The sequence below is a fragment of the Barbus barbus genome (assembly GCF_936440315.1).
Source record: "Barbus barbus genome assembly, chromosome: 2".
Lineage (NCBI taxonomy): Eukaryota > Metazoa > Chordata > Actinopteri > Cypriniformes > Cyprinidae > Barbus > Barbus barbus.
The window spans coordinates 13896557-13923669 of NC_136730.1; the positions used below are offsets into that span (position 1 = coordinate 13896557).

Consider the following 27113-nt stretch of genomic DNA (forward strand, 5'->3'; position numbering starts at 1 on the left):
TACATTTGTCTTTACTTCAAGTTTGTGTGTGTACATGTGCTGTAACATTGGCATACTTCCTGAAACTACGCAATACAACCTTACTGGACCGTCTTCACTGACTTTTTCGTGGAGATTTCAGAGGTAAAGTGCTGATTATTTTTTTTCCCCTTTTTTGCTACAGTCTGTGCTTATTTTGGTGGGTGGTGGTCAAGGCTTCGGTCTGCGCATGCGCATAGGCCAGCGCTTCTCGCGCTCAAGCAGAAGACTCGACGCTGTCAAAGAAACGCGCAGGCTGGGCGCATCGTTCCGAGATTTACCTGCCTCGCGCACCGTTATCCACATCACTCGTTGCAGAAAATAGCAGTTAAGCGATGCATGCGATGTAACAATACAGAGGGAGAGCAAAATACGGACCGAAATTAGAGAGACGTTGCGCCAGCGCTTGATACATACAGGTAAACGGACTTTTAATCGGTTTTGCATCTCTCGTGCGCTTGGACAAAGCTGAGCTGCTAACGCTAACGTCGCGCGCAAGAGCTGTGTTTTGATCACATGAAAAGGCTGTGGTGTGGTGTGGTGTGTTGTGTGTGTTTTGGCTGTGACCTGGATTAGTATTGTACCGTGAAAATACGGGGTGTGCGTTATTTCATTTGTTGTACAAACAAATAATATGTCGAGTCAGTTGAGGCTGGTAACTTTATTTGGAACTGCGACATAATACATCTATGTTTACATAATTTATCATTCGTCGATTTAGTATGCCTAAAGGGCTTGTTGTCTCCAGAATTCCATGATGTGGATATTTTTTGCGGTAAGTCACCAAAACATATAATGATAAACATAACCATAATTGGACATAATGGTTTTTTTTGAAAGTCGGTCCACCTTTTTAAATATTTATTCTCTCAGTTTTGAGATTTCTCAATCCCAATTACCCGCCATTGAGTAATTGTAAATGTTGGACCCTGTGCTCTGAGCTATTTAACAACATTTGTATTAAATGTATGTCAAGTGCATTTCATATGAACCTCAATGATTGGTTGGCATCACTTCTACATAAATATATCAACTTATTTACATTTAATACTGTTATATAGGTTTAAAACTGTTACATACAGGCCAATAGGCTACATCTCCAGGGCCCAAAACAATGCCTCAGACACCAGAGGGATAATGTCAAGCTTATCAAGATAGCCAGAGTAAATGATTTGTGTCCAGCGTGCTAACCAACTTTGATATGATGCTGTCAGCGTTTTGATGCTCCTGACCACAAGCCGGAATGGATCTTTTTACTTGAACTTTATCATTGATGTCAGTTCAGATATAATGAATGAACATGTTCATGTTTAAGTTTTTAACATAGAGTCCACTTCAAGTTTCTTGTATCTTTCAGAAAGTCACATTGTCCTAAAAATAAAACCACTAAACTTAATTTCTGAAAGCCTTTTTCATTTTCTAAATGCCTACTTATCTTTTAATTGATATACATTTTGTTCAAAGCAAATGACAGATACTTTTATCCCTCCTTTATACCTAAAGGAGTTTTTTTGTTGTTATTGTTATTTATATGTGACCCTGGACCACAAAACCACTCAGAAGTGTCAATTTTTCTAAATTGAGATTTCTACATCATCTGAAAGCTGAATAAATATAAGCTTTCCATTGATGGTTTGTTAGGATAGGAAAATATCTGGCTGAGATACAACTATTTGAAAATCTGGAATCTGAGGTTGCAAAAAAATCAAAATACTGAGAAAATCACCTTTAAATTTGTCTAAAAGTGCTTAGCAATGCATATTACTGATCAAAAATTAAGTTTTGATATATTTACAGTTCGAAATTTACAAAATATCTTCATGGAACATGATCTTTACTTAATATCCTAATGATTTTTGGCATAAAAGAATAATGGATAATTCTGACCTATATAATGTATTTTTGGCTATTGCTACAAATATACCCCAGCGACTTAAGACTGGTTTTGTGCTCCAGGGACACATATGTGCTTGCAACTTGTAAAATGACCTTTGTTCTGTAGAAAGGTGATATATTAAAGTTCTTATAAAATTTTAAAATAATAATTAGGTGGAAGATTAGTATAGTAGTAATAAAGACTATTCAAAAGAGTCCGAATCAAGTCTCAGGTCAGTTGGTTACTATCTTTGTGATAAATGTTGAGAAATTGAGTGGTGTTATGTAGTGACATTCTTGCACAGGTCTGAGAGTAAATGATGACAGAAGTTTCATTTTTGGGTGACAAATGCCCCCAATTTGTTTTAGAATTTACTGTGTGAAGTTCTGTTGTTGATCATGTTGTTTACTAGTTAACCCAAAGGTGTGTTGAATGTGGAGGTTCCACTCGGGCTGTGCAATTAATCGAATTCGATTATCATGCACATCTGGTCAGAGATGCTGGTTTCTTGATTAGTAGTAAATCGCCATCACCTGCTTTCAGATGGAGCGGCATGTACTACACAGAGCTATACTGTGCGTCCCAATGTGCATACTATCCACCCTATCTGCCCTACATAGTATTGAAAATTACTAATATCACAGAATTTAGGATGGATAGTATGCACATTGGGACGCAGGCATAGTTCACTGACAAGCTAAGCAATATCGCATTCATAATCGAAGGCGATTCGTCTGCACTCTTCACTACAATGAGTTTTCCAGAGCTGTATCAGTGTTTGTGTTTTTGGAGATGGGCCCCTTACTGCCTTGACCTGTGTTAGCTGCTTAAGCAACACTTGGGCAATAGCAGTACACCCATAGTTTTTTCTCCTGAAGGTCACGTGAATACAGTATGGAGTCTCAGTAGAGGTCAGAAATTTCCACTTTTGCCAACATTGTGTTTTTATCACCTGAAAGTCAGTTTAGCATATTATCTGTTGTCATACAGCTGGCCACCTCTCCCCTCTGTTATGTTTGTGTGCAAATGAAAATCAATGGCTGTGTAAAAGTGCTGTTTGCTGCTATTTTGCCTTTGCCTTTTGTTACCCGCCACCAAAGAAAAAGAAAATGCAAGCATGGCCTGTCTATTGAGCCCTTCGAAAAGGCCTATCCAGGACACAGTACATGTCAGGATATGAGACAGCTGGACCAAACCAGTGCCTCTCATTTTCTCTTATTCATTAATTTCAGTTGTCAACAGCTATGGGTAGGTGCTTCTTTGAGTCATTCAGTTCTGGTTCTATGAACAAACTCAAAAATACACACCTAAATACACAGCCTGTTTTACCAGCATGCTTACTCAGCAGTATCAGGCAGCAGTAGGGCATGATCGATGATGTGTTGTTACAGTTACTTTACATGGGTGTCACGGTGGTCATCATCGATATTGTGAATCAATCCACTGCTGTACCATGTCATCAGTCTCAGCCCAGTGTCTCAGGATGGTGCCAGAGATCTTATGAGTTCATATGAAATCCATTTAACAAGTTCTCTGTTAGAGTTTATGATCAAAAGCAAGATTCCAGAACAGTACAGAAGTGATACTTCTACACAAATGCTCTGCAAACTGTCAGACAGGCCTCAATCCTACAACCATGTTCATGGAATATCATTTTTAAATTTTTAAAAATAAAGCTAAATAGAAACCTAACAAAAACTAAATGACAAAAGCACATAACAAAACTACTAAAATAAAATTTAATACTAGGAAGGGTGTCGGTTAACATCAGCTCTGTTTTTCTGTGATCTCTGGCATTGTGATCAAATTGGGTCTGGATTTTCGATTACTTGTCCAACATCGAAATCATTTTGACAACAGCCAGTATGTTTAAAATATTTACTGTCAGCATACTAAAACATCTCGTTTGTAACAAATTTGCTGTCTTCAACAATACCTTTCAGGACAGATATTGTCTAATTTCATGTTGCCTGCTGTGAGCAGTGTTTTTATGCATCTGATTCCATAGGTCTTTCTATATCTGTTTTTGTGAAGACTAAGACTTGTATACACGTTTTGTGCAATGACCTTGATCCAATCTAATTAGATGCCTGGGACCTAGTCATTTAGAAAACCCACTAACTAGATGATTTAGTTTTGCTCATCCATCTTTCCAACAGATCTTTTCTTCCATATTTGTGATGTATATCTGAGTAAAACAGATTGTCCAAAAAAAAACTGTAGGGCCAGACTTGCTTCTATCTATTTGTTGATTGGACTAAATGATTGGAGAAGTCTGACATGCATGATGCATCACCAGAGAAAAGTCTGTTGTTTCACCTGAAAACGGAGTTATAATATTGTAATAAAAAATTGCAAGCTCAAAAAAAGTAAAAACTGAAAAATGCACGAATGAACTGTTTACTTCAAGATCAATAATATACATGTAGAAAATAGATTTTGAAATATAGAAAACAAATATTTATTAATTTAATTTTTTTTTTTTTACCAAATTCAAATAATCATTAATTTAGGCTAGTCTTATCTGGGCTGAAGGGTTCATCCATCTCCATTCAGCCCACAGCCATATTTCACTCTCCAGTTAATCCACCGCTGTCTCTCCAAACACCCCAGTTGCTTTCTCCTGTTAGCCTGCCCCATTTACACAGATGAAGGACCCATCCACATCCTAAAAAAATGAATGGAACTCCAGATACAAAGCAGGTCTCAGATCAGAGCAGACCCCAACACGCTCGCTCCAGGGAGTGACCCCCTTTGCTCCGAGCCTTATCCAGCCAGGGGTTTGTGCACTGGGGCACAGGGACTCCAGGTCACATGGTCGCCTGTCTGATTTGTCCCGACTGTGCTGAATGCAGCACATTTAATTGTGTGTGACGGAGTGAGAAGAATTCATGGGAGAGAGCGACAGAAAGAGTGTTGATAAGCCTCAAGCCCATCCCAGTTTAACAACTATACTCATTTAATGCTAAAGTTTGGGCTTTTCTTAAACCAGAGGGACCCATATCTAACAAATTTTATCATGTTACATTAAAGCTGTATCATTCATGACAAAATAAATATTCTTTTTGGTTTGCAGAAGGCATATCTGATGCATTCAAAATTGGATCCGCGGGAGCTGGTTCACATGATGAGGGCAGAATTTTGATTAATTGGCAAAGAGGGTTTTTTTGTCTGTTTGAAGCAGGATTAACTAAAAATAAAAATTAAATAAAAACATGTTTTTTAATTGAAATAAAGCTGAAAAAATATAAATATTAGAAGAAAAGGTGGTTACACTTTACTTGAAGGGGTGTGCATAAGACTGACATGACACCTTCATAATCATGACATGACACATGTCACGAATATGAAGGAGGTTTATGCATGTTTATGACACCTGTCATTAAGTGTCATTCGCTCAGTTAATGCAAAGATGACATTGAGATATCTTTGTTATGGGGTAGGGGTAGGTTAGGGTTAGGTCAAACAATGCCATCTTTGCATTAAAAATGACATAACTGAGCGAATGACACTTAATGACAGGTGTCATAAACATGCATAAACCTCCTTCATATTCGTGACACGTGTCATGTCATGATTATGAAGGTGTCATGTCAGTCTTATGCACACCCCTTCAAGTAAAGCGTTACCAAAAAGGTTAAACCAAATGAAAGCTGCTTAGTAACACTACGATTACTAACTGGAAATAAATAAAAACTAAAACTCAAATAAAAATAAAAATAAATTAAACCTAAATAATAATAAAAAAACAAAATAGCAAAAGTACATACAAATTACTTAAACTAAAATTAAAATGAAAACTGAAAATATTAAAAAAATAATAGGCTAAATAAATGAAATACTAAAACTATAATAATAATACTGTATAAATAATGCTGCAATAACACTGGTCTGGAGTCACTGACCTTAAGAGGGTTAATGTACGGTTTGCTCTGTCTAGCTGTTTGTCTTAACTGTCTTGTCTATCGAAGTGTTTGGCTTCTGCTCTGCTTTCTTTTTTGATCAAGCAACAATCAGGGGGCATGAAAGGAAACCATGGCAACACTTCCTCTCAGTCTGCACTAATGACACTCTTGTTCTGTATTCTGAACAGCTTTAATATGTGGCATAAGCGACGAGAATCATAATTCTTTCTTATAGTTTGTTGGCTTTGGACGGGGGTTGATCAACACGACTCTCAGAGAGCCCAAACATTAATCCTGACTTTAAAGAGGTGAAGGGGAGCCAGCAGAAGGGGGGCAGAGAGAGGGGTCTGGGGCTCTGGAATCTGAGCAGCACAAACGTCTCATCATCAGATCAACCTGCAACTGCAGCTCTGCTATTTGTGCTTCTCTTGATGTGACATTTAAATCATAATTTCCTCCTGAAAACTGTTGGGAAGAAAAAGGAGGCAGACTTTTATTTGAAAGAAAGTAGTTTTATTCAGCAAGCATGTATTGAGTTAATCAAAAGTGACAGTGAAGACATTTGTTACAAACACATTCTGTTTTAAATAAATGCAGTTTTGAACTTGTGAACTTTCTATAAAAAAACAAAACAGAAAAATGGCAGTTTCCACAAAAATTGTAAGCAGCACAAATGTTAACATTGATAATAATAATAAGAAATGTTTCTTGAGCACCAAATCATCATATTAGAATGATTTCTAATGATCACGCGACACAAGTCTGGAGATTCAGATTTACCACCACAGGAATAAATTACATTTTAAAATATATTACAATGGAAAGTATTTATTTTAGATATTAATATTTCACAATGTTACTTAGGGCTGAGTATCGATTCAGATGTCCCGATTCGATTCTCAATTTTTTTATTATTATTATTACATTCAGTGAGTATAGTTTTAATACAAAAGCTATTGATATGTCTAAAAAATGAACTGTAAACAACATCAGCTTACAATTGGTGAATTCATAAAAATAAATGAAGAGCCACAGACTTGTATTTTAAGCCTATTCTTTTTTTGTATATGGTCCTGTTTTTTCAAACAATAATAGGGCCTTATAAAATGGTTTTCTTAATTTTTCTGGTAATCATATGAAGGCATAAAACATTAATTTATTTATCCTAAAAAAATGAAAGTTAAGCCCTTTTTATTTTTGGCAAACAAAATTCTGCACAACAGAGGTTTACTGTTAAAATGAAAAAGAAAACAAATGTGATTATTCCTTAAGAAATATAGTTTTATTCATATTTATTAGTAGTAGTAGTAGTAGTGGTAGTATTGTTGTTACAAAACAAAACAGTGCGTCTGTGCCATCTGCCATTCATTCATTGCAGAAATCATGGCGCCTTAGGCGTGAAGTCAAATGCTTCCACAGATTTGTAGCATTACTATAACATTACATAGATATCAATATATCGATACTATAACACGATATTGAATTGACGTCATTTAAAAAACTAATAGTCAAAAAATCGATTGTTTTGCCCAGCCCTAATGTTACTGCCTTCCTTTTTGACCAAATAAATGCAACCTTCTTGTAACTTGTGTAGACTTTTATCTACTGGATTGATTGAATTAGATCAAAACCTATTCAGAGAATTAACTTGTTCATGGCTAATGATATGGTGTGTGATATTTTGCAAGCAGACCGCAGGCACTTGGTTCACAGTGGGAGACGAGTGTTTGATAGCATTCCATTGACTTTTAAACACATGCCTGTAGAGAGGGAGAGCTGGGCCTTTAATTATATTATAAATGCCATCTGTTTCACACAGAGCAGATGCTTTTGCACACATACAATGATAATAAATGACACTGACTCGCATTAAAAATAACTCTTAAACCTACACATCTACAAAAGTGGGTAGTTCTGACATGTAATGTCATGCGGACAGAAACTACACACTCACTGACTCCTGCTGCTGTACTATGACTGCTCCTAATCAGATGCGAGTGGATAAATATTTAGCATTGGTTAATGAGGTGAACCACGCTTAGCACTCTTGATATTCACATCACTTATTACATATGATTGCTTTACATCCCCCACACACATTACAGAACTTCATGAATTCACTCTGCTGCTCTCCCTGGGGTCCCTGACCTCCTCCTACTGAGAGATTGGGAAATTCAGACATGTTCAGGTAGTCATTAAATAACTAATTTCTGTGCGGATGCCATTGTATATCAGGGGGAGGGGTTCATGAGAGTGAGTATGGCCCTGCTGCATTCTTGACATCTTGTTGAGATATATAGTGGGGGATTCTCTCTGCACCATTTTTCACTTCTCTCTCATTCTCTCGCTCTCTCTAAATCCTTTCTCAGAAGCGTTTCAGTGTTGTTTCCATGGCAACAACACCAAGGCCCCTCCTGGCAAGGTGGCACACTTTTGGCTCTTTCTGTCTGTCTGTCTCTCTCTCTCTCTCTCTCTCTCTCTCTCTCTCTCCCTCTCTCTCTCTCTCTCTTTCATTCACTCATTTTCTCTGTGTGCTTCCCATCTAATTTTTTCAACAGTTTGTGTCTAAGAATTCAAGTTGTTTCATTTTTATATGATTTATTTTTTTATGTCTATTTTTTATGTCTTTATTAATATTTCTTATTTCTGTTGTTTTTTGTTGATTTAGTACGTCAAGTTAAACTAAATGAAAAATTATTCTTTGGCAAATTCCGGAAATAAAGAAGTTTTCTTTTTGTTTGTTTTTTTATTCATACATTTTATCTCTAAATTGCATGAAAAGGGCCAAAAAAAATTGAGTAGGTAATTTTATTAAGTATGAGAATTTTCGGTAACACTTTAGCATAGAGACCAACTGTCACTATTAAATAGTTGCTTATTAGCATGCCTATTAATAACATATTGGCTGTTTATTAGTGCTTATAAAGCACATATTCTGCATGATCACATTATACATCCCTAAACTTAACAACTACCTCACTAACTATTAATTAATGTTAGTATCAGTATCTGAGTCTCAAATTATAGAGATCTGCCTGCCTAAACAGCATATTTCAGAATCATAGAGGTGTCCTGAGTCAGCAGCAAACAAAACTGTCTAGGTAGGTATAGCATTCCAAGCTCTACTGGCAGGGCAGGCCTCTAGCAATGCCAAGGTCATGAGTTTAATTCACAGGGACATGCTGATCAAATGCATATCATGAATTCTCTGAAAGTCAGAGTCACTTTGGAAAAAAGTGTCTGTCGAATGCATGAATGTAAATGTGGGCAGGCAGTTCACAGGGTTTTGAGAGGGTCTGATGTGTCCTTTCATTCCCCCAAAAAACACAGACAGATATTCTGTCTCTCTCGATCTCTCTCTACCCATTAACCCATCCTTTTATTACTTACACTTCACACAGTCCAGCCAAACGCTCGAGGGAGTGAGGATTACAGCCCTGCATTTCAACAGTCTCTCTCAGCTCTCCTGCTTTATTCATGAGCAGACAGAGATTCAGAGAAGACATTGAAAAAGAGTGTGAATGTTTTAGTGCAAAGTGATCTGTTATTGAACTGCTGTGTAATTGTTATGAGGGTGTGTGCGCCAGCACTTGATGAAAAGCAGGAAGAATATTCCATCATATTGACATTTTAAAAACATTGACATATTATAATACCTTCCGTTATTGACATAAAATATACAGTATCTGGTCTATTGCATTTTATTCCCACAGTAAAAGATTCCCACACAGTAAAAAATGCTGGTATAATTAGAAGTGAAGAATTGGGGACAAAATGTGTCCGTGTGAAAAAACTACAAGATACAAGAGATTTCAAGTATATTCACATGATATTGTTCATTAAATTGGACAGGCTGCAGTGTCTGCTTCACAGTGTGAGAGCAGAATTAAATGAAAAAACACATGAAAAAATGTTTAATATGTTTGATTTGACATTTGACCTTTTTTTGATTACTTGATGAATAGAGCATTAAAAAGAACAGCATTTATTTTAAATAGAAATCTTTTGTAACAAAGTATTTCTCTTTACAAAAAATAAAAATAAAATACTGCCCCCAAACTTATGAATAGTCATATAGTTTAATAGGTTTGTTAACCATTACAATCTGGTTTTCCAATCACTTTCAGACCGAAATAATAACTAGACACACAAAGAAAGCAGGTGAACACACACACGTCTGCTGTCCCACCGGGCTATAACAGTGCTTTTTTCATGTCTCATTAGCAGCATACTTGTCCGCTTTAGTTGCCAGGCGATGTTGTCTGTGTGCCCAGGTCACTGAACCATTGCTCCTGCATCAGTGTGGGTGATGCCAGTGTCTGTCTTTATTAGCGTTTGTCTGTGGTCATTGGTTGTCTGTAAACAGGAACAAACCACAATAGGTCCTTTTACTGAAACTGGCCCACTTATGTCAGACGTCTGTATTAAATGCAGGCAAATGATTAATCAGCACAAAATGCTTAAGGCATGCTGGCTCAACCAAAAAGACAAAGTAACCATATTACCTTGTGAGATTTGATTTTATAGAACTGATTTCAAAAAACACTTTTTACCTTCACATTGGCTTTCATTTGTACACTCAGTAAACAGACTAAAAACAGAGCTCAACAGTGAGGATGTCCCAGGGCTGTGTGGCAGAGTTTTGGGTCAGTTGATTATGCGGTCACTTGCCTTGTTGGACCAGTGCTGCTTTGACACCAAATCGGATGTGCTAAACTTATACAAACTTAAACATTTGGGTTTATGTGACATATTGAACATTGTTATCTAAATGACTAACACGATTTAGCAATGTATGCCACTGTGTGTGTGTAAGCTTTCCTTCAAAGCTTTCATTGAGTTATAATTTTATAGTATATTATAGTTACTAATTTTCAGCAACTAATTTTAAGTGAAAAAGACAGTTTGTGTTGTAAGTGAATCAAGGAAATTATCATATACATTTTAAAAGATGAAATCTAAATAAAACCTCTGAACTTAAAAAAACATTTAAAAATGTGTAAAAATATATTTTCCTCTTAAATGTCGTATTTTTATATTGGCTGTAATATAGTTTTATTGCTATTTTAATAGTTTTTCTATTTTAACAATTAAAAAAAACAAATGTATAGTTAAATTTAAATTTCAAGTCAGTTCAGGAAATTCTAATATACTTTTACAAACGACGACACATTTTAAAAACTTAACACTATGTGTGTGTATGTATATTCTCAGTTTAAATTAAAGTTTATTTTAGAGATCTGGAAATATACCTCCTCATTTGTTGTTTATTTGAGTTCATTAGGTGGTTGATTTGTCTTAATGGGTCTCCCTATTTCTCTCTCTTTCGGCAGTACTCAGTCATGCCGCTGGTGAAGAGGAGTATCGAGCCCAAGCACCTGTGTCGAGGAGCTCTGCCCGATGGAGTGCCCAGCGAACTGGAGTGTGTCACCAATAGCACCCTGGCAGCCATCATCAAACAACTGGGCAGCCTGAGTGAGTGACACCCTGCTTTTCTAGTTGTAGTGAATCGCTTGTTCTTTATATAATCTTTTATATGTTGCCTGTTGAAATGAGTCCCAATCAGAAGGCACCATTCTGGTCCACCAGCTTGACCAAGATTTGGTGATGAATAGCATCACTGTGCTAGTCCACTAGCTCGACCAACACCCAACCTAGCATGGAAATTCAATAGATTTTTTTCAGCACGCCGTTCGTCTCGCCATCTGTCTTGCAGGTCGTCACGCAGAGGACATCTTTGGAGAGCTGTTTAATGAAGCCAACAGTTTCTACATGCGTATGAATAACCTGCAAGAGAGAGTGGACCTGCTGGCTATCAAAGTCACCCAGCTGGACTCCACGGTGGAAGAGGGTAACATCACGCGTTAAGCTTAATCTCTGCATCATCTCCAGATCTTATCAAGCTTTCAGCTGTAGCAGCTAGCAGCTGGAGAGAGAGCACGTTTGCCTTCGAGTGCTGTCCTCTATAATGGTCTTCTTTTAGCCTGTAGTTAGAGGGATGACCCAGCTTTCTCTGCCATGAAAGAGAGAGACATCAAACTGTATCACTTTACTCCTCTCTCTACTCCTCTCATCTCTTTCTTTTGTTCTTCTCTCTGCGGAATAGAAAAATCCAGTGTCTGGTGGCACCGTCTCTTGTCTCAATAAATGAAGCAGATAGCAGAGCACAGCACAACTCTGATGTCATTCTATGTGTTTGATGGACATAAGAGAAGAGATTTTTATCTGTAAACACCCTGTCCGTATGCAAAATCAAGATTAGGGCCACGTTACATGTTCTAACGATGTCCTCGTCTATTTATAACATTCCGCCCAGCTGTGATCGATAACCGGAGAGCCGATAAAGAGGGTTTAATATGTTCCAGCTCCCCTGTGACCCCTCACTTACAGAGAAGACACATCGACGTTTCTTTTAAAGTCTGAGCGTTCCATTATCACCTGATTCACAGTGAGCAATGACCTCTCAACCACACCCGTGCTGAGAGCAAAACCTGCTGGGAATGCTGAGCGTGTGGTTTCTGGGCCGTATGTGTGTGTTTATAGCTCTTTAATGTGTGTGTCTGTCTGACCTGGTGGTGATCTGGGGTTTTTGTGTGCCTCATGTAGAATGCAGGGTTGGTAAGGAGATGGGGAGTGGGAGGAGGAGAAGAATGTCTGAATATCGAGACATCTCACAGAGAGGAAGAGACAGAATATTGTGTGTGTGTGTTACCAGAGAGGGTGATAGGGTTTGCTGGCATTCATGGTTGTGTCTGATCCAAAAATGTCACCCCATCCCCCTCTTAACGTCCGTTCTAATTATTAATTTATAACCAGCCATCCACACTTAAAACTGAGGTTATTTTGCACTCAAACAGACTGCGCACAAGGACAGAAGAGGTATTTAGAGATACAAACAAAATGAGAAAAAAAAAGAGGAAGAAAACTGAAATTAATAAAATGAGGCATGTAGTCAATGTGTGATTTGTAGAGCTGTATATTAGGGAGCAGTGCCTCATTGGATTTTAATATGTCTTAGAGCCAAGGTTATTATAGTTAGCTAAAACTAACAAAAATCTAACTTTTTTTCAGCTAGTTGCTAAGACAACATTTCTTATTGTCATTAACGGTATAATAAAATAACTCAAATTAAAATAAGTAAAAACTATATATACATATTTTTTTAAAAATGAAAAAAATGACAAAACAATTACTAAAATGTTAACTTAAAACTTAAAATCTAAAACTTAATTCAAAATATTAACACGATTTATAATAGTATCTTAATGATAATAAAATAACACTGCTCAGTCTTTCGGATCAATAACATTTTGATTACATGTGAATCTGACTGGAATCGCTTATTAATAAAAAAAAGACAACCATTTTAATAGTCAAGACGGAGATTGGGTATAATATTATATGGGTGAGCTACGTCATAGCTGTTTTAGACAGATTGTTTGTTGGTATTTGAACAAATAGGCAAGGGAAAGGCTTTTCTCTTCCATTACAACAGCACTGCATTGTGGCTCATAGTACATATTTTGAAAAGCAGAACCACCTTGTTTTATAAGTTGTCCCAGGTTTGACCTCATATACCCCATTCCTGCCATCAGATCAGCCAGTATGCTCAGTCTTGAATTATTAATGTTCAATAAAGCAGTACAGTGGCCCCTGAGGCACAGCCAGTGCTTTAATATTGTGAGTGTTATCCTGTGGCATACATAATTAGAGGGCGATTGAGGCAGTCCATCATTCTTTACATCAAAACAAGCCCTGCCCCCTCAGTAACAGACTACACTAATGTAGCAGAACCTAATAAATAATTTGGCATTTGTCCACAGTGTCATAGATCATTGCTTGACTGATGTTACGGAATATCCAAACAGCTCTTTTCCACTTTTGTGCTACTTTCTATCAGAGGCGGACTGTTAATATTTACTGTCTTTTTAGTCATAGTTTTGTCCTTTTGATGGAATTTGTGTGTGTTTTAAATTTTATTGTATATTAGATTTAAATATTAATTATTATATATTTGTAAGTTTGTGTGTATATAAAAAAACCTGTCACACACCAAGTGTAACAAGCCAATTGTAAAACAGTTGATGTTTATGTGTGGGTTGAGATTAATCACTTTTTCAGCATCTCATACTTGTTTTTGATTTGTGCAAGCAAAAAAATCTAAAGTCACTGCCAAACAGCTCAGTCTACTGAAAAAAACAACAAAAAACATGGGATTGTGAGGCAGGAGCTCCACGTGCTTTAGGGCAGGCAAAGCAGTGATGTTGCTTTTAAATGCGCAGCTGATCTATCATATGTTTGTGCCATTCCTGATTAGGGTGAGAAGCAGAGCATGTGAATAAGAGAATGACCATCTGCTGTCTCATGGACAGCTTCATCCGTTCTTTAATAAACACATTAGAGACTTAAGCAGGGATTTCGCACAGCTTTACTTTAAAGCCCTTTAACACTTTATGATGATCAAGGGACAGTTTATCTTAGTCAAACCACACCTTTAATCACCATATAGTAAACACTGAACCGATCTCAGATCAGTGTTACTGGGTAGTGTCCGTAATGGCTGTTACCTTCATACAAGTGTATTTTGTCTTGTTTCATTAATTCATTGTTCTCTAAATTTTAATTTCTATGCCTATTTTCTTCTTTGCTAAATATATTGTACTAAAACATGTCAAATTTACAAATTTTTGCAATCTCAATCATGAAATGAATGCATGAATCTGAACTCTTCCTCTATCCCCCATCTTCAGTGTCTCTGCAAGATATCAACATGAGGAAGGCCTTCAAGAGCTCCACCATTCAGGACCAACAAGTGGTTTCCAGAAACTCCATCCCTAATCCTGTGCTGGAGCTCTACCACCGTGGAGACAAACCTCCCCCTCTCAATATTCTCAGCCCTTACAGGTGAGATCATCATCACTTCACTCTGTGTGCATTATTAACTCATGTCAAATAACATTCTGCCATTTCTTATTGTGTCATAGCAACAGTAGCAACGTTGCATCTTATACTTTTCTTCTGTAGCATAACATTAGCTCAGCAAGTTTTAAAATAGTTTAACTTTTCCAGCAACAAACTCATTTTATGATGTAGTGCAGAGGTGCACAAACATTTTACAATGAAGGGCCAAAAATCAAACTTCATTGAAGCCTGTGGACTGAAAGTAAATGTTGCATTATATGCAACTTTATTATATTAAAATTAGTGCCGGGCAATGATTAATCGTGATTAATCACATCCAAAAAAAGTTTTTGTATATATAATATATATATGTGTGTGTGTGTGTGTACGATGTATATTTGTTATGTATATATAAAGGCATATACTTGAAAATATTTACATGTATTTACATATATAGATTTATATTCATATAATTTATATATATATATATATATATATATATATAAGCACAACATATTGTTCTTAAATATATACATGCATGTGTGTGTATTTATATAAACACAATAAATATACAAAGTACACGCACGTTATGTACACAAAATGTTTTATTTTGGATGTGATTAATTGTGATTAATTGCCCAGAACTAATTAAAATGTCCAATTAAAAAAATGAAGATATGTTTCAATTGCATGTTTTATTTCCTATTTCCGCCTTCTCTGGTGTAGTGTGACAAAATGAGACATCACTTGCTGCATATCAAGTGTACTCTAGAATATTCTCACTCTCAAGTATGCCTGAAAGCCCTATTAATTTTAGCAAGTTGGTTTGTTTGTTTGGAGAGTTACAGCTAGGGATGCACGATATGAAAATTTTTAGCCGATACCGATAACCGATAATTAAGTCCTTCTCATGGCCGATACCGATAAGTTCATATTTTTTTTATTATAATTTTCATATAATCTGCAGTTTGTGCACCCAGGAGAATACAAAATCTTAAAATTCACTGATTAAACTGATATTTTAGCTCTGGCCTAACTATAGCAAACATCAGTCCTGACTCTTCAAATGTTTTTTATTTTTTGTGTAAGGCACCACAATACTTTGTAACAGAAATGGTTTAACAGAATTATGACAGAACTATGGTTTATCTGCAATTAAGAACTCCTTAACAACAAATTTATATTCAAATATTTCATGCATAAAGAAATGCATCTACTCAACGTTTTTAGTGCACGAGGATGAGAAAGTTATATAGTCTTTAAGCAGTGTTGGGAGTAAGGCGTTACAAAAGTAATGCATTACAGTAACGTATTACTTTTTGCTGTAACGCAGTAGTGTAAGGCATTACTAATCAATTTTCAGTAATATGTTACACGGTACATGTTCAGTAAGGCTTGCATTACAACACACTTTTAGCCCCCAATTATTATTACTTTTTTTTAATTTAATTTAAAAAAGGGCTCCTACTTTTTTATGTCCCTATAGGCCCAGGCTTCAGGCCAATAATCACGTCATAGTTCAGACGCGGGCCGGGCCTCGGGGCTGTTTTAGGCTTCTCCTTATCTTTATATTTTAGACATCCATCAATTATTGATGAAAAAAATTGCCGCGCTGGTGGAAACAATACGAGTCTGTGCTGCCGAAATTTTCAGTGTTTAGTGTCCCGCAGCAGCAGCGAGCCGTCAGCACAGCTGAAGAGTTCTGCTTCAAATACACACAATAAAGAAAAAGCCCCAGCAAAAGTAATTACCATGAATGTGTCCGGGGGAAATAGTAAGGATTCGCCTTCTCCTCGTTAGACGTGTCTTTAGAGAGAAGTGAATCTTCACGGATAACGATTGTATTAAATAGTTTTTGTTTTCGTTTTTATTTATTTCGTTAAGTAGCAATTTAAAGCTTTCTTTAGATATATTTATCATGTCTGTGAGGCATGTATTTCGGTTCATTTTTGTGAATGAACGACAGTCGTGCATCACAGATCAGATTTCATTTATCACCTGAGGAGAGTGAGGTGAAAAAGACAAGATGATGGCAGAAGAGTTTCAAAACGGAATGTAAAAGCGCCTGTTTTAAAAATATTTTTGGATTTTGAAAAGCCTGTTGACCTGCCATTTATCTAAGGTGATATTGGAAGGTCTATTTATTTATTTATTTTTTAAACATTCGTTTCTCATTTAGCCTATTTGGTTCCACAGTATTTGCTGATTTTTATTTTATTTAAACTGTGATATTTTTCCAATTATTTTACATCAAGGTGTATGCAGTCCGTGCCTCAAAACTTTCCATCTCACTAATAAACGTTCTATGTTTTAGAATTATTTGTTCCTCAGTCTTGACTGATTTTCAGTTTTGTATAGGCCTACCATGCATATTTAAAATTTTGTAAGTTATCTGTTATTTTATATTAGGCATATAGCATGGTAGCATGTTCTATGTTGTATTTTGTTGTTGCTTGAATTGAATTCAAGCAATTGATGCCGAATTGCCGTTAATTTAAAAGTGAAAATAAAATACGCACGGTGCTTTTACAAGCTATTTAAGCAAAGGAAAGTGAAAAAACTCAAGCGAACTAAAAACAAACAACTGCTTGATGCCGACTTGCCACTAATTTAAAAGTGAAAATAAAACGCACACAGAGCTTACCAGCTATTTAAAACCGAAGGAAAGCGAGGAAAAGAGAGAAGACTCAAACGACGTCCACCCCCCATCAACCGAGGTGATACCGGTAAGGTGTTGACACACGTCGATTAATCAGTGGGAAAATTTCCTCACTGTCACAACCCTACTTGATGCCTTTTTTCCTCCTTTCGGAATCCTTGCTGAACACGCGTTGGAAATAGCAATGGCATTATCCTCCACTGCCACCGAGAAAAACTTCCAGAGCGGTGAAGACATGTTCGCAAATGATGACGTAATGAGCACAACACATGCTGAGAGTCACTGCAGTTTAAAGCTGCAATCACTTGCACTATGAAAGAAGATGAATTTCAGATAAATCAGACTGATTGATTGATTTACCAGCAAGCATACTTTATCGGATCTAGTTATCGGATTTAATTTATCGGAGCAATAAAAATGACGTCATTTTCTCTCATATCGGTCGATAATTTATCGGTCCGATAAATATCGTGCATCCCTAGTTACAGCTCTACACTGAGCAAATGCTATTGTAGCAACCATCATCTATCTCTTTCTATTTCTTTCTTTCTATAGAGATGATAAGAAGGATGCACTGAAGTTCTACACAGACCCCTCTTACTTCTTTAACCTCTGGAGGGAGAAAATGCTGCAAGCCACAGAGGACAAGAGAAAAGAAAAGAGGAGACAGAAGGTGTGTGTCTGCTACATAAATATGTTTTTGTGTGCACTTTATGGTCCTGTTTCACACTGTGTGTTCTTTCCACAATCACATACTGCTTTAAGGATGTCAAAAATGCTGGAACTTCGGTACCAAGTTGATACCAAAATAAGTGTTGTTGTACACGGTACAGTACATGGTTAAGATTCACGATAACTTATCAACAATGCTAAGCACATCAGACAACCTCCCTTTGCTTCCATAGCACTACTGGGCCCCCTGTAAAAACAGTTTCTCAGATGGATTTCCTCTCTTCAAACCAGAAGCTTATGTGTTTATATGCAAAGAAGAGAGCAGAAGGAAACCCCTCAGTGGATGTGTCTTTATGTGTGCATGAATGAGAGCTCTAACTCGCCCAGACTTTGCCCCTTCTCTCCAGACCAGCGGCACAGGCCAGACTCACTCAGACCAGACTAAGTCCCACTCCAGGCAGGCCCATCTCAGAAGCCCCCTCCTATCCTCCGTAAGAGACCTGCATTTCTGTCAGTCCTTCTATTCATCCGTCAGTCCCTCACTTTGCTGACTCCAGTTTTTACTTTCACTTTCTTTCCCTACAGTCTCTTCACTAGCTTTTCTACTGTGTGTGTGTGTGTGTGTGTGTGTGTGTTTAATGCATTCCCTGAATTATGTAGAAAACTTTCTTCACAGCACTTTTCAGTGAAAGATGTGGACACTACAGTCTGTGTGTGTGCGACTTTGCTCTTTTAGCTTGACAGTCTAAACCTCTTTCACCAAATGTGATTTGTGATGAAACCCTGGGCTTTTTGGAACACTAGCCTTTCATTCTCTCTCTCCCTCTCTCTCTCTCTCTCTCTCTCTCTCTCTCAGGAGCAGCAGAAGCAGGTGGAGGACCCCAGTCGTGAGGTGAAAAAGGTTCGTAAGGCTCGGAATCGTAGGCAGGAGTGGAACGTAATGGCGTATGATAAGGAGTTCCGCCCAGAAGCCTGCTTCACGCCTTCTCCGTACCACGGCATGTCCTCTGAGGGCTCACTTTCCCCAGACAACAGGTTGGTGGTCACTTTTGCTTTGACTTTTTTCAGTGGCAATAAAAGTGGTCTGCAGTTTAGCGTAGCTCACTACTGCCATCTGTTGAGACTTAAGCTGCCAACACTTGGAGAGTCACATCAGAGCATTCTAAAGCGTTACATCATTATACTGTTCTATTTATTTATTTGTTAGTTTTTATAATAATTTTTATTAGGTTAAACAATTAGATGATCGGGATAGGTGATATATTGAATAATTATTTTACATTGTCTATATTGTAATGACTTTAATGTGCTATTTTATTTGGTTAATAATTTTCCAAATGGAAAAGATATGGTTGTTCTTTGTTGCACATTAAAGCAAATAAAGTAGCAGTTCTTAAAATTGTATTTAAACATATAAGTTTAAAAATTGGTTAGAAAGTTTGAGTTGTTCAGTGAATCAGTTTAAACTGTCTTTTTTAATAAATCGGCTGTGATTCATTGATTTGTTTTCATCCCTGCGTGAACATGTTTCATGCTGTATATTAAAACGTTTTAGATATAAGATTTTAGATGTATGTTGAAAATATGTACTGTAGTTGAATGGTACTGTTCATTGTTTTTTTGTTTTGGTTTGTAGAAATGAAAGGAAAAATGTTTACATTGTTTACATATTAGAATGAACATATAATGTTTACTTATTAGAATGATTTCTGAAGGATCACGTGACTCTGAAGACTGGAGTAATGGCTGCTGAACATTTAAATTGTATTTATATTTCCCTATATTGCTTTTTTACTGTATATTTTATCAAATAAATGCAGTCTTGGAGCTGAATGGATTTTCACACACAAAAATCATAAAAATTATCGCTTTTTAAACTACTGTCTTTTAACATTTATTCTGGTGCAGTGGCTTGCCCTGAAGACTTTAGAAGTCCACTGAGGGGCTAATTTTGACAATCAACAGTGAAAATGTTTATCTGTTGTAATAAACAATATGCCACACAGGCGCTTTCAATAAAGCTTTGAAACTTTGAAATCCATAATATTCTTTTAAAACTCAAGCATGCAAAAAGATATTTGCATTTAATGTTTCTCTCTTCATTTCCTTTAACTCTCTTTCATCTATCGGTCTTTCTCTGTGTCTTTTCCATCATCAGGTCTGTTGCCTCAGACATGGGTGAGCACTCTTACCCAGGCAGCCCCAGTCACCCGGCTCAGCAGATGGCCGTGACCAGCTCCTACTCCGCTGCCGATGGCAAAGAGCACCTCATGGCCCCCTCTCATGTCCAGACCCAGTCCCTGGACCGTGGTTACCGGCCGGTCGCTTCCTCCTCCGCTCCACCTGGGAGACAGACCATTGGCAGGGTTCAGACCTCCCATGGACAAGCAGTCACAGACCCCGCTCTCAATGGACCACGTCCCCTGCAGGCTAAAGACTACAGGTCTGTTATTCTACAGCTTCTCTTAATTCAGTAAATCTCTGTAATATAAAGGGTGTTAAGCAGCGTTTTCTAATCCTCTAAATTATTTACATGAAATACCCACTAAAAAATTAAAATAAAAGTTCTAACCATTCAGTAAATATAATGAATGATAAATTGAATGACTGAAGGATTTTGTATTTAAGGTTAGAGTTTAATATACTTTTTGTTTTATTCAGTTTGCATTTGCATTAGGGGTGGGCGATATGGGAAAAATATCATATCACGATTTTTTATAGAAATATCACGATTCACGATTTTTATCCCGATTCTTTGTTAGTTTTACTATTTTGGTTTTACAAGTTGTCTGAGCATTACAGCCAAACTAGAAAGACAAAGATGCATGGCAGATATTTAGGCCAAAGTGGGTGAAGATAAAAAATCTTTGTCATTATTTTATTTTTCTTATTAAAAAATAAGAACAAAGATACACATTACAAATACACATAATATACAAATAAAACAAACAGTGCTTTATTTCCAGGTACAATAGGTGTATTTAGCAGAGCATTCAATGAAATTGAATGAACAAATATAAAAATAAAACACTAGATAGACTGATTCCTAAAGCAACTGTATTAAAGTTTTTCAGTCAAGAATAGTGAGTGATTTTTCTCTTTGTGTTTTGTTGTTTTGTTAACGTTAAATGAATAGTTCCCCCACAAATTAATATTCTGTCATCTGTCTGTCAATTCTGTCATAATGTTGTATTTTTATATCATCATTTACTCAAAAGTTGTTTTAAACCGGAATGAGTTTCTTTCTTCTGCTGAACATTTATAAATGCCATTTTGAAGAAGGTGGAAAACCAAACAGTTGCTGGTCCTCAGTGACTTCCATAGGATTTTTCTTTCCTACTATCAAAGTCAATGTAGACCAGCAACTGTTTGGTTTTCCACTGAGTAAATAATGACAGAAATTCAATTTTAGGGTGAACTATCCCTTTAATGACAGTCGACAGCATGTTTAGTGTCCTGTCCCTTTAAGAGCTGCACGCATCTAATATACAGTACAGGCACGCATCCGTTTCTCTCTTAACTATTTACTTTCATTTTAGAGATAACCAACTCAGTCTGTATGTAAACCTTGTGTGTTTTGACAGTATTAGCGCAAAATATAACTTAGTTGAGTAATCAGGCGCTGTTAGACAGGCGTTTTAGTGCGCGTGCTTCAGGTGTATGCACTCAGAACAAGCGCACGTCAGACCAGCGCGCGAATTAAACATTTAACCAGCAAGGCTTGTATGCAAATAATGTACTTTTGCGATCGCGAATAAGTGCAGTGTCCTGTCAGAGTAACTCTACTGCTGTATGTCGTGTTGTACAGTACATAGAGACGGCGGCGCCAGAACTGTATTTGACAATGTGTGCTGTAGCGCGATACTACGATATTTCTTCAAAAGCAGATCGTGGAGACATTTTTATCGTCCACGATCAAAAATCGTCATATCGCACACCCCTAATTTGCATATAATTTACTCTGTCTCATGAACCTCCCTGCAGTTCCATCATGACCCCCTAGGGGTTGCAAATTTTGCTCCATTTTTAGGTGTGAGGACCCTCTTGGAATTGCTCTGTTTATCATTCATGTATTTCTTCAGTCTAAATATCCAACAAAACATATATGATCATGTGTAAAATTTAAGTAGCATCATATCTATGGCCAAACACTCACAAGACAATAGTCTCAGATTCACAGTTTCTAGTTTTGGTAAAGTTATGAGATTTTACACAATGAATCACAGACTAGTTGTGTCAACTACAAATTCATTTTTATCAGTCTGTAGCTATAACGTTTTATACCACTAGCTATCTGTTAACACAAACTCAACTCACATAATTTTAGTATTATTTGTATACTATAATAGTGTCCTAGATTTTTCTTCATTTTAATTTTGGTTTAAATTTTAATAATTTTGCTACAGCTTTTGTCATTTTTATTAGATTTTTTGCTCTGTGTCATTTTAATTTTTTATTTATATTGATTTGTTTTAGCTATTTCAGTTTTTTAATCAAATTTATTTTATTAATTCAGCTTTATTTCAATTAACAATAACAGTTTTAATAGTTTGCTTTAGTTAACAATAAGTCTTTGAGAGTTGTTTGTTTGTTTGGCATGACACTCAAATTTAAAACATAAAAGTCCATTGAGTTTCCATCTTGCAGTGAGCTCTAGGCTTATAGCTCATCTCCTGAGTGCATTTAATGTGTTTGATTAATTTATTTTCTCTGTTTGTATCTCAGTGGTCAGCAGTCTCAGCATCGAGAGTATTTCGTACCTCCTGCTCCTCCTCCACCTCCTCCTCTCATTCCCTCTGCCCAGACTGCCTTTGACAGTCCCACTGGCCCCTCCTCTGCCCCGGCCAGTGCCATGCCATCTCTTTCCCAGAGTTACAACCCTTCTCCTCCGACCCCTGCCCTCCCTGTTTCCTACACCCCATCCCCAACCCACCCTCCTCCCGCAGCCCCCCCTCCACCTCCACCTGGGCCACCCACACACCCCCACCCGCACCCTCACTCACACACCATGCCCGCTGCTCCTGCGGAAGCACCGGTTGTCCCCAGGAAGGGTCAGGTACCTCTCATCCCAATGAGCGATGCACGCAGCGACCTGCTGGCAGCCATCAGACGAGGTCAGAGGTCACACATAAAGTGGGGTTTGAGTGTTATGGTGTGAAATGGTGACAACATCGTACTTTTGTTGTTGTTTTTTTGCCTTATGATAACGAGAATTGGCAGCATTCTATGTCACAGTTTAAAAACCTTTATATTAATTCTATAATATATTATAATATAACAATCAAAAGTTTGGTGTCCTTTTGTTTTGTTTGTTTCTTTAAGAAAAGATAAACTTTTATTCAGCAAGGATGCATTAAATTGATCAAAAGTGACAGTAAGACATTTATAATGTTACAAAATATTTATATTTCAAATAAAGGCTGTTCTTTCTATTTTATCAAAGAATATTGGAAAAAATGTGTCACAATTCCATAAAAATATTAAACGCCACAACTGTTCAACATTCATCATAACAAATGTTTCTTTAGCATATGAGACTGATTTCTGAAGGATCATGTGACACTGTAGACTGAAATAGCTGCTGAAAATGCAGGGTTTCATGACATTCCATAATATTACTATTTTTGATCAAATAAATACAGCGTTGGTGAATGTAAGAGATTTCTTTAAAAAATCTTACCACATTAATTTATTATTATTATTATTATTTTGGTGTGAAATATGGCCTGAGCCATATTTCTTATCAGTTCTTGAGAGGTTGTGTAAGATTTATCCTTTTAATAATATATGAATTAATGTTCACGCAACTTTGTATCTCTGGTTCTCACTTTTCTGGGGGGTTTTTTGTCATAGGGATCCAGCTGCGTAAGGTGCAAGAACAGCGGGAGCAGGAAGCGAAGAAGGAGCCAGTTGGAAACGACGTGGCCACTATATTATCCCGTCGCATCGCCGTGGAGTACAGCGAATCTGACGAAGACTCTGAGCTGGATGAAAACGAGTGGTCAGACTGAGACAGAAAACAACAATAGAAGAATAAAAAAACCTGAAGTAAGCGTTAGAGCGTAGGTTTCAGAGAACAGAATTATCACAATAATGTAGCATGCCGATGTCTGTCTGCACTAATATAACACGGCTCCTGTGTTTTAAAAAAAGGGCTGCGTAACTACAAAGTCTCAAAGAGACAGAACCAGAAACTTTTGAATTTTAGATTGTACATCTTAAATTGAAGCCTTGACAGTGAATTTAATGAGAGTTTTGATCCCATAGAGCAATGTCCGTTAGAAATCGGCTCCTCTACACAGCGGGCTTGAGTCCACTGCCTGATTCTCTGAATGTGGTGGTCCTACCATCTGTCCACTCTCCTGCACTCTTTCTCTCTCACTAACCTTAGAATATGACCTCATAATTATTAGAACAGCCAGCTGGATGATCATGCAATGTTAATTTTAGTCCTACTCGCCCAGGACTACAACTTAAAGGACAGTGAAAATAGCCGTAATGTATTTAAGGCTAAAATACTAAGCATTTGCGTAAAACTTTTCATGTTCAAGCCCAAAGAACCGGCTGCGTTTTGACCTCTTGAATGCATGTTGACCAAGTAACAAGCAGATAGCAAACCAGTTGAACGTTGCAAATAACATTGCAAGTCTAAAAAGCAATATTCTTGAGCAATTTGCTCCGATAGAGCACAAATACACAGTAGATGTTTAGTTAGGTTTTCATTTGTTGATTAAAATTTATAAAAATTATTAATGTTTGCGTTCCAAATATCCCAACTAATGGAATAGCATGGACAGACAATCTGATTCGAAAAACTGTATCAAGAGTGTGAAAGATATATTCAAATTCTGTTGGGAATATAACATATTTTCTGTATCTAAAAAATGCAGGCTCGGTGGTGATGCTTTACATACATTATTGGTGATGCTATTTTCCCAGATATAACTCATTTAAATAATTTAACCCATTTTGATGGATTATGATTTTTCATTTGCTTTCTTGGCTCCAAGTAAAAAGACTTGTTACTATACTGGTGCATTCTGAATACACAAATTGTGAGTGCTGCTAATTGTCTACAAAACACAACAGAACTGGTCTCTTATTCATCTATAGCCTCATTAAACACAATACTTTAATGTTTTGAGGTACAAGTGGTGCTGTGTTAGTAATTATGGATTGTATCTTTAATTGTGTCAGAATCAGTTTCTTTGTTGTTGTTTTTCTTCCTGGTCCCTTCAGGGATAGGGAAACAAATCCTAGTTTTCTGTGTCTTTTAAAATGGATACAATGCGTGGCCATCTCACTATAACTACAGTAGATGTCACTGCACTGTTACCAAGGCAACAAGCACAGCATAATTAAGCAGGCAACAATGAAGACAGCTGTGCTCTCACCTGTTTGACCTGGTAATGTGTACCCATAAACATTAACATTGTGCTCTGTAAGAACAGCTGGTTTGCATTTTTGGTTTTAAGTTTGGTTTGTAATCCTCTTGCCCTCTGAGACATTTGAAATGCTATATATGCTAATTTGTACAGAATAAGAGCACTTCAGTATTTCAGCTTTTATTTTTCTATTTATTTGCTTAAATGTGTCACTCACTGCACAAATAGGGAGGCTTCCACTTTAACCTCTCCTAACTTAACAGCTATGATGAGCTGTGTGTTTAGCCTGTGTTTTGTATGTAAAGAATGAAGTCCTTTGTGTTTTAAACAATGTGATGTATAGAACTTTGTTAAAATGGCAGAACTTTGATTTATATAGTTAAGAACAGTATGAAAATTAATGTATCAAAGAAAAGAAAAGAAAAACAATTTAATGTAGGCAAGTGCTGCATGCATGTATACTGCCATTAAAGTGCTTCTTAAAACATTCCTCAGTGTGGCTTGTGGCAACATTTGATATTTATATTTTGGATCAGTTTTTAAATTGGATCAGTCGAATCAATAATGTCTAAAGGATTTTTGTGATTTAATGATTTGTTGCTTTGTTTACCTAATTATAACATTTTCAGGCTTTCTGTGATCAAAGGAACCCTCTTGTAATTATGGAAAGCCTGGACATTTAAAAAAACAAAACTAAAAAAAAACTGTGGTTTCCAGGAATTAATTAAAAAAAATGTAATTAGGAAATTTCTGATTTCTAATAATGTGTATATTTTTCTAGTTATGCACTGATCTAAAATATGCAATCTGTTTCCACCATACATTGCATTCAAATCACAGGGTATTTATTTATTTATTATTTACATCTGTGCACTTATAAGAATAATTTACAACAATTTATTCATGGTTTGGTGCACATACTGTAATAGAAATCTACTCCAGAAATGTCTTTGAAGTTTAATTTTAAAATCATTTTGAGGTAAACACAATCGACTAGCAAAGCTGTGGAAATTTATTGGCTAAAGTGTGTGGGAAACATGTTTTAATACAGCAAGCATCAAGTACCTTTTCTTGTATTACATAACCATTACCTTCACTTTAATCTCATTGCCTATCCATCCCTTCCTTAAACTTTGCCTCCATTGAATTCTGGATTGTATCCTTTGGTTTAGCCCTATCATTTTACACATGCTAGATCACATTACTTCAGAGGCAGGCAGTGCTTGAGAAGCCTTCTTTGTTGCTATATGATCCTCAGCATTTACTGTACCTTCTCCCTCACTTTCCCTCATTTCAGTTTTCTACTGTTAAGCTTTCTCATCTCTCCTAAATTGGCAGGGAACTGAGGGTGACCGGGGTCTTGTTCACCTGATCTTAACTTTGAGGAAGGTCAGACGTGCTTCCGTCACAGTCGTGACTTACAGCAGGAATGATCAGCTGTGTGACTCTGTGACGCATCTCCCTCCTGTTTCCCTGCCCTCATTGTCTCCTTCAGTTTTTTGTAGAGCTGCCAAATTGGGTTTTTAAAGAGTCTGTTTGCAGGAAAGTTTTAAATCTCCACAGGGATGCAGGAAATGGTTTATAGGTCTTTCTTGTTTAAGTTTGTTTGTGTGTATGTCTAATGGACAAGGAGACATTAAGAAGGAGCAAAGGGAGACTCACTATGATTCAGGAAGGATTACGGAAACAGTAACAGA

At 36.8% G+C, this 27113-nt stretch overlaps 1 protein-coding gene across 2 annotated transcripts; it reads left to right on the forward strand.

The window, feature by feature from the left end:
- The first annotated feature begins 216 nt into the window (after positions 1 to 216).
- Positions 217 to 25905, forward strand: LOC306885960 (actin-binding protein WASF3). Of its 2 annotated transcripts, XM_079442794.1 has the most exons (10): positions 217 to 437; positions 11133 to 11274; positions 11516 to 11650; positions 14550 to 14703; positions 17915 to 18032; positions 18439 to 18522; positions 18888 to 19066; positions 20190 to 20474; positions 22757 to 23145; positions 23885 to 25905. In XM_079442794.1, the coding sequence occupies exons 2-10, from the start codon at positions 11142 to 11144 to the stop codon at positions 24040 to 24042; spliced, it is 1635 nt and encodes a 544-aa protein (XP_079298920.1). In that variant the 5' UTR covers positions 217 to 437; positions 11133 to 11141; the 3' UTR covers positions 24043 to 25905. The 2 variants fall into 2 exon arrangements, with proteins under 2 accessions (XP_079298920.1, XP_079298921.1); XM_079442795.1 differs by lacking the exon at positions 18439 to 18522.
- The last annotated feature ends 1208 nt before the right edge of the window (positions 25906 to 27113 follow it).

What these genes read in the sequence shown, in the direction of transcription:
- LOC306885960 (XM_079442794.1), top strand. Translation starts at nt 11,142, where the DNA reads ATGCCGCTGGTGAAGAGGAGTATCGAGCCCAAGCACCTGTGTCGAGGA. An exon ending in CAAACAACTGGGCAGCCTGA is followed by an intron (nt 11,275 to 11,515) that starts GTGAGTGACACC and finishes TCTGTCTTGCAG; the next exon opens with GTCGTCACGCAGAGGACATC. An exon ending in CTGCAGGCTAAAGACTACAG is followed by an intron (nt 20,475 to 22,756) that starts GTCTGTTATTCT and finishes TTTGTATCTCAG; the next exon opens with TGGTCAGCAGTCTCAGCATC.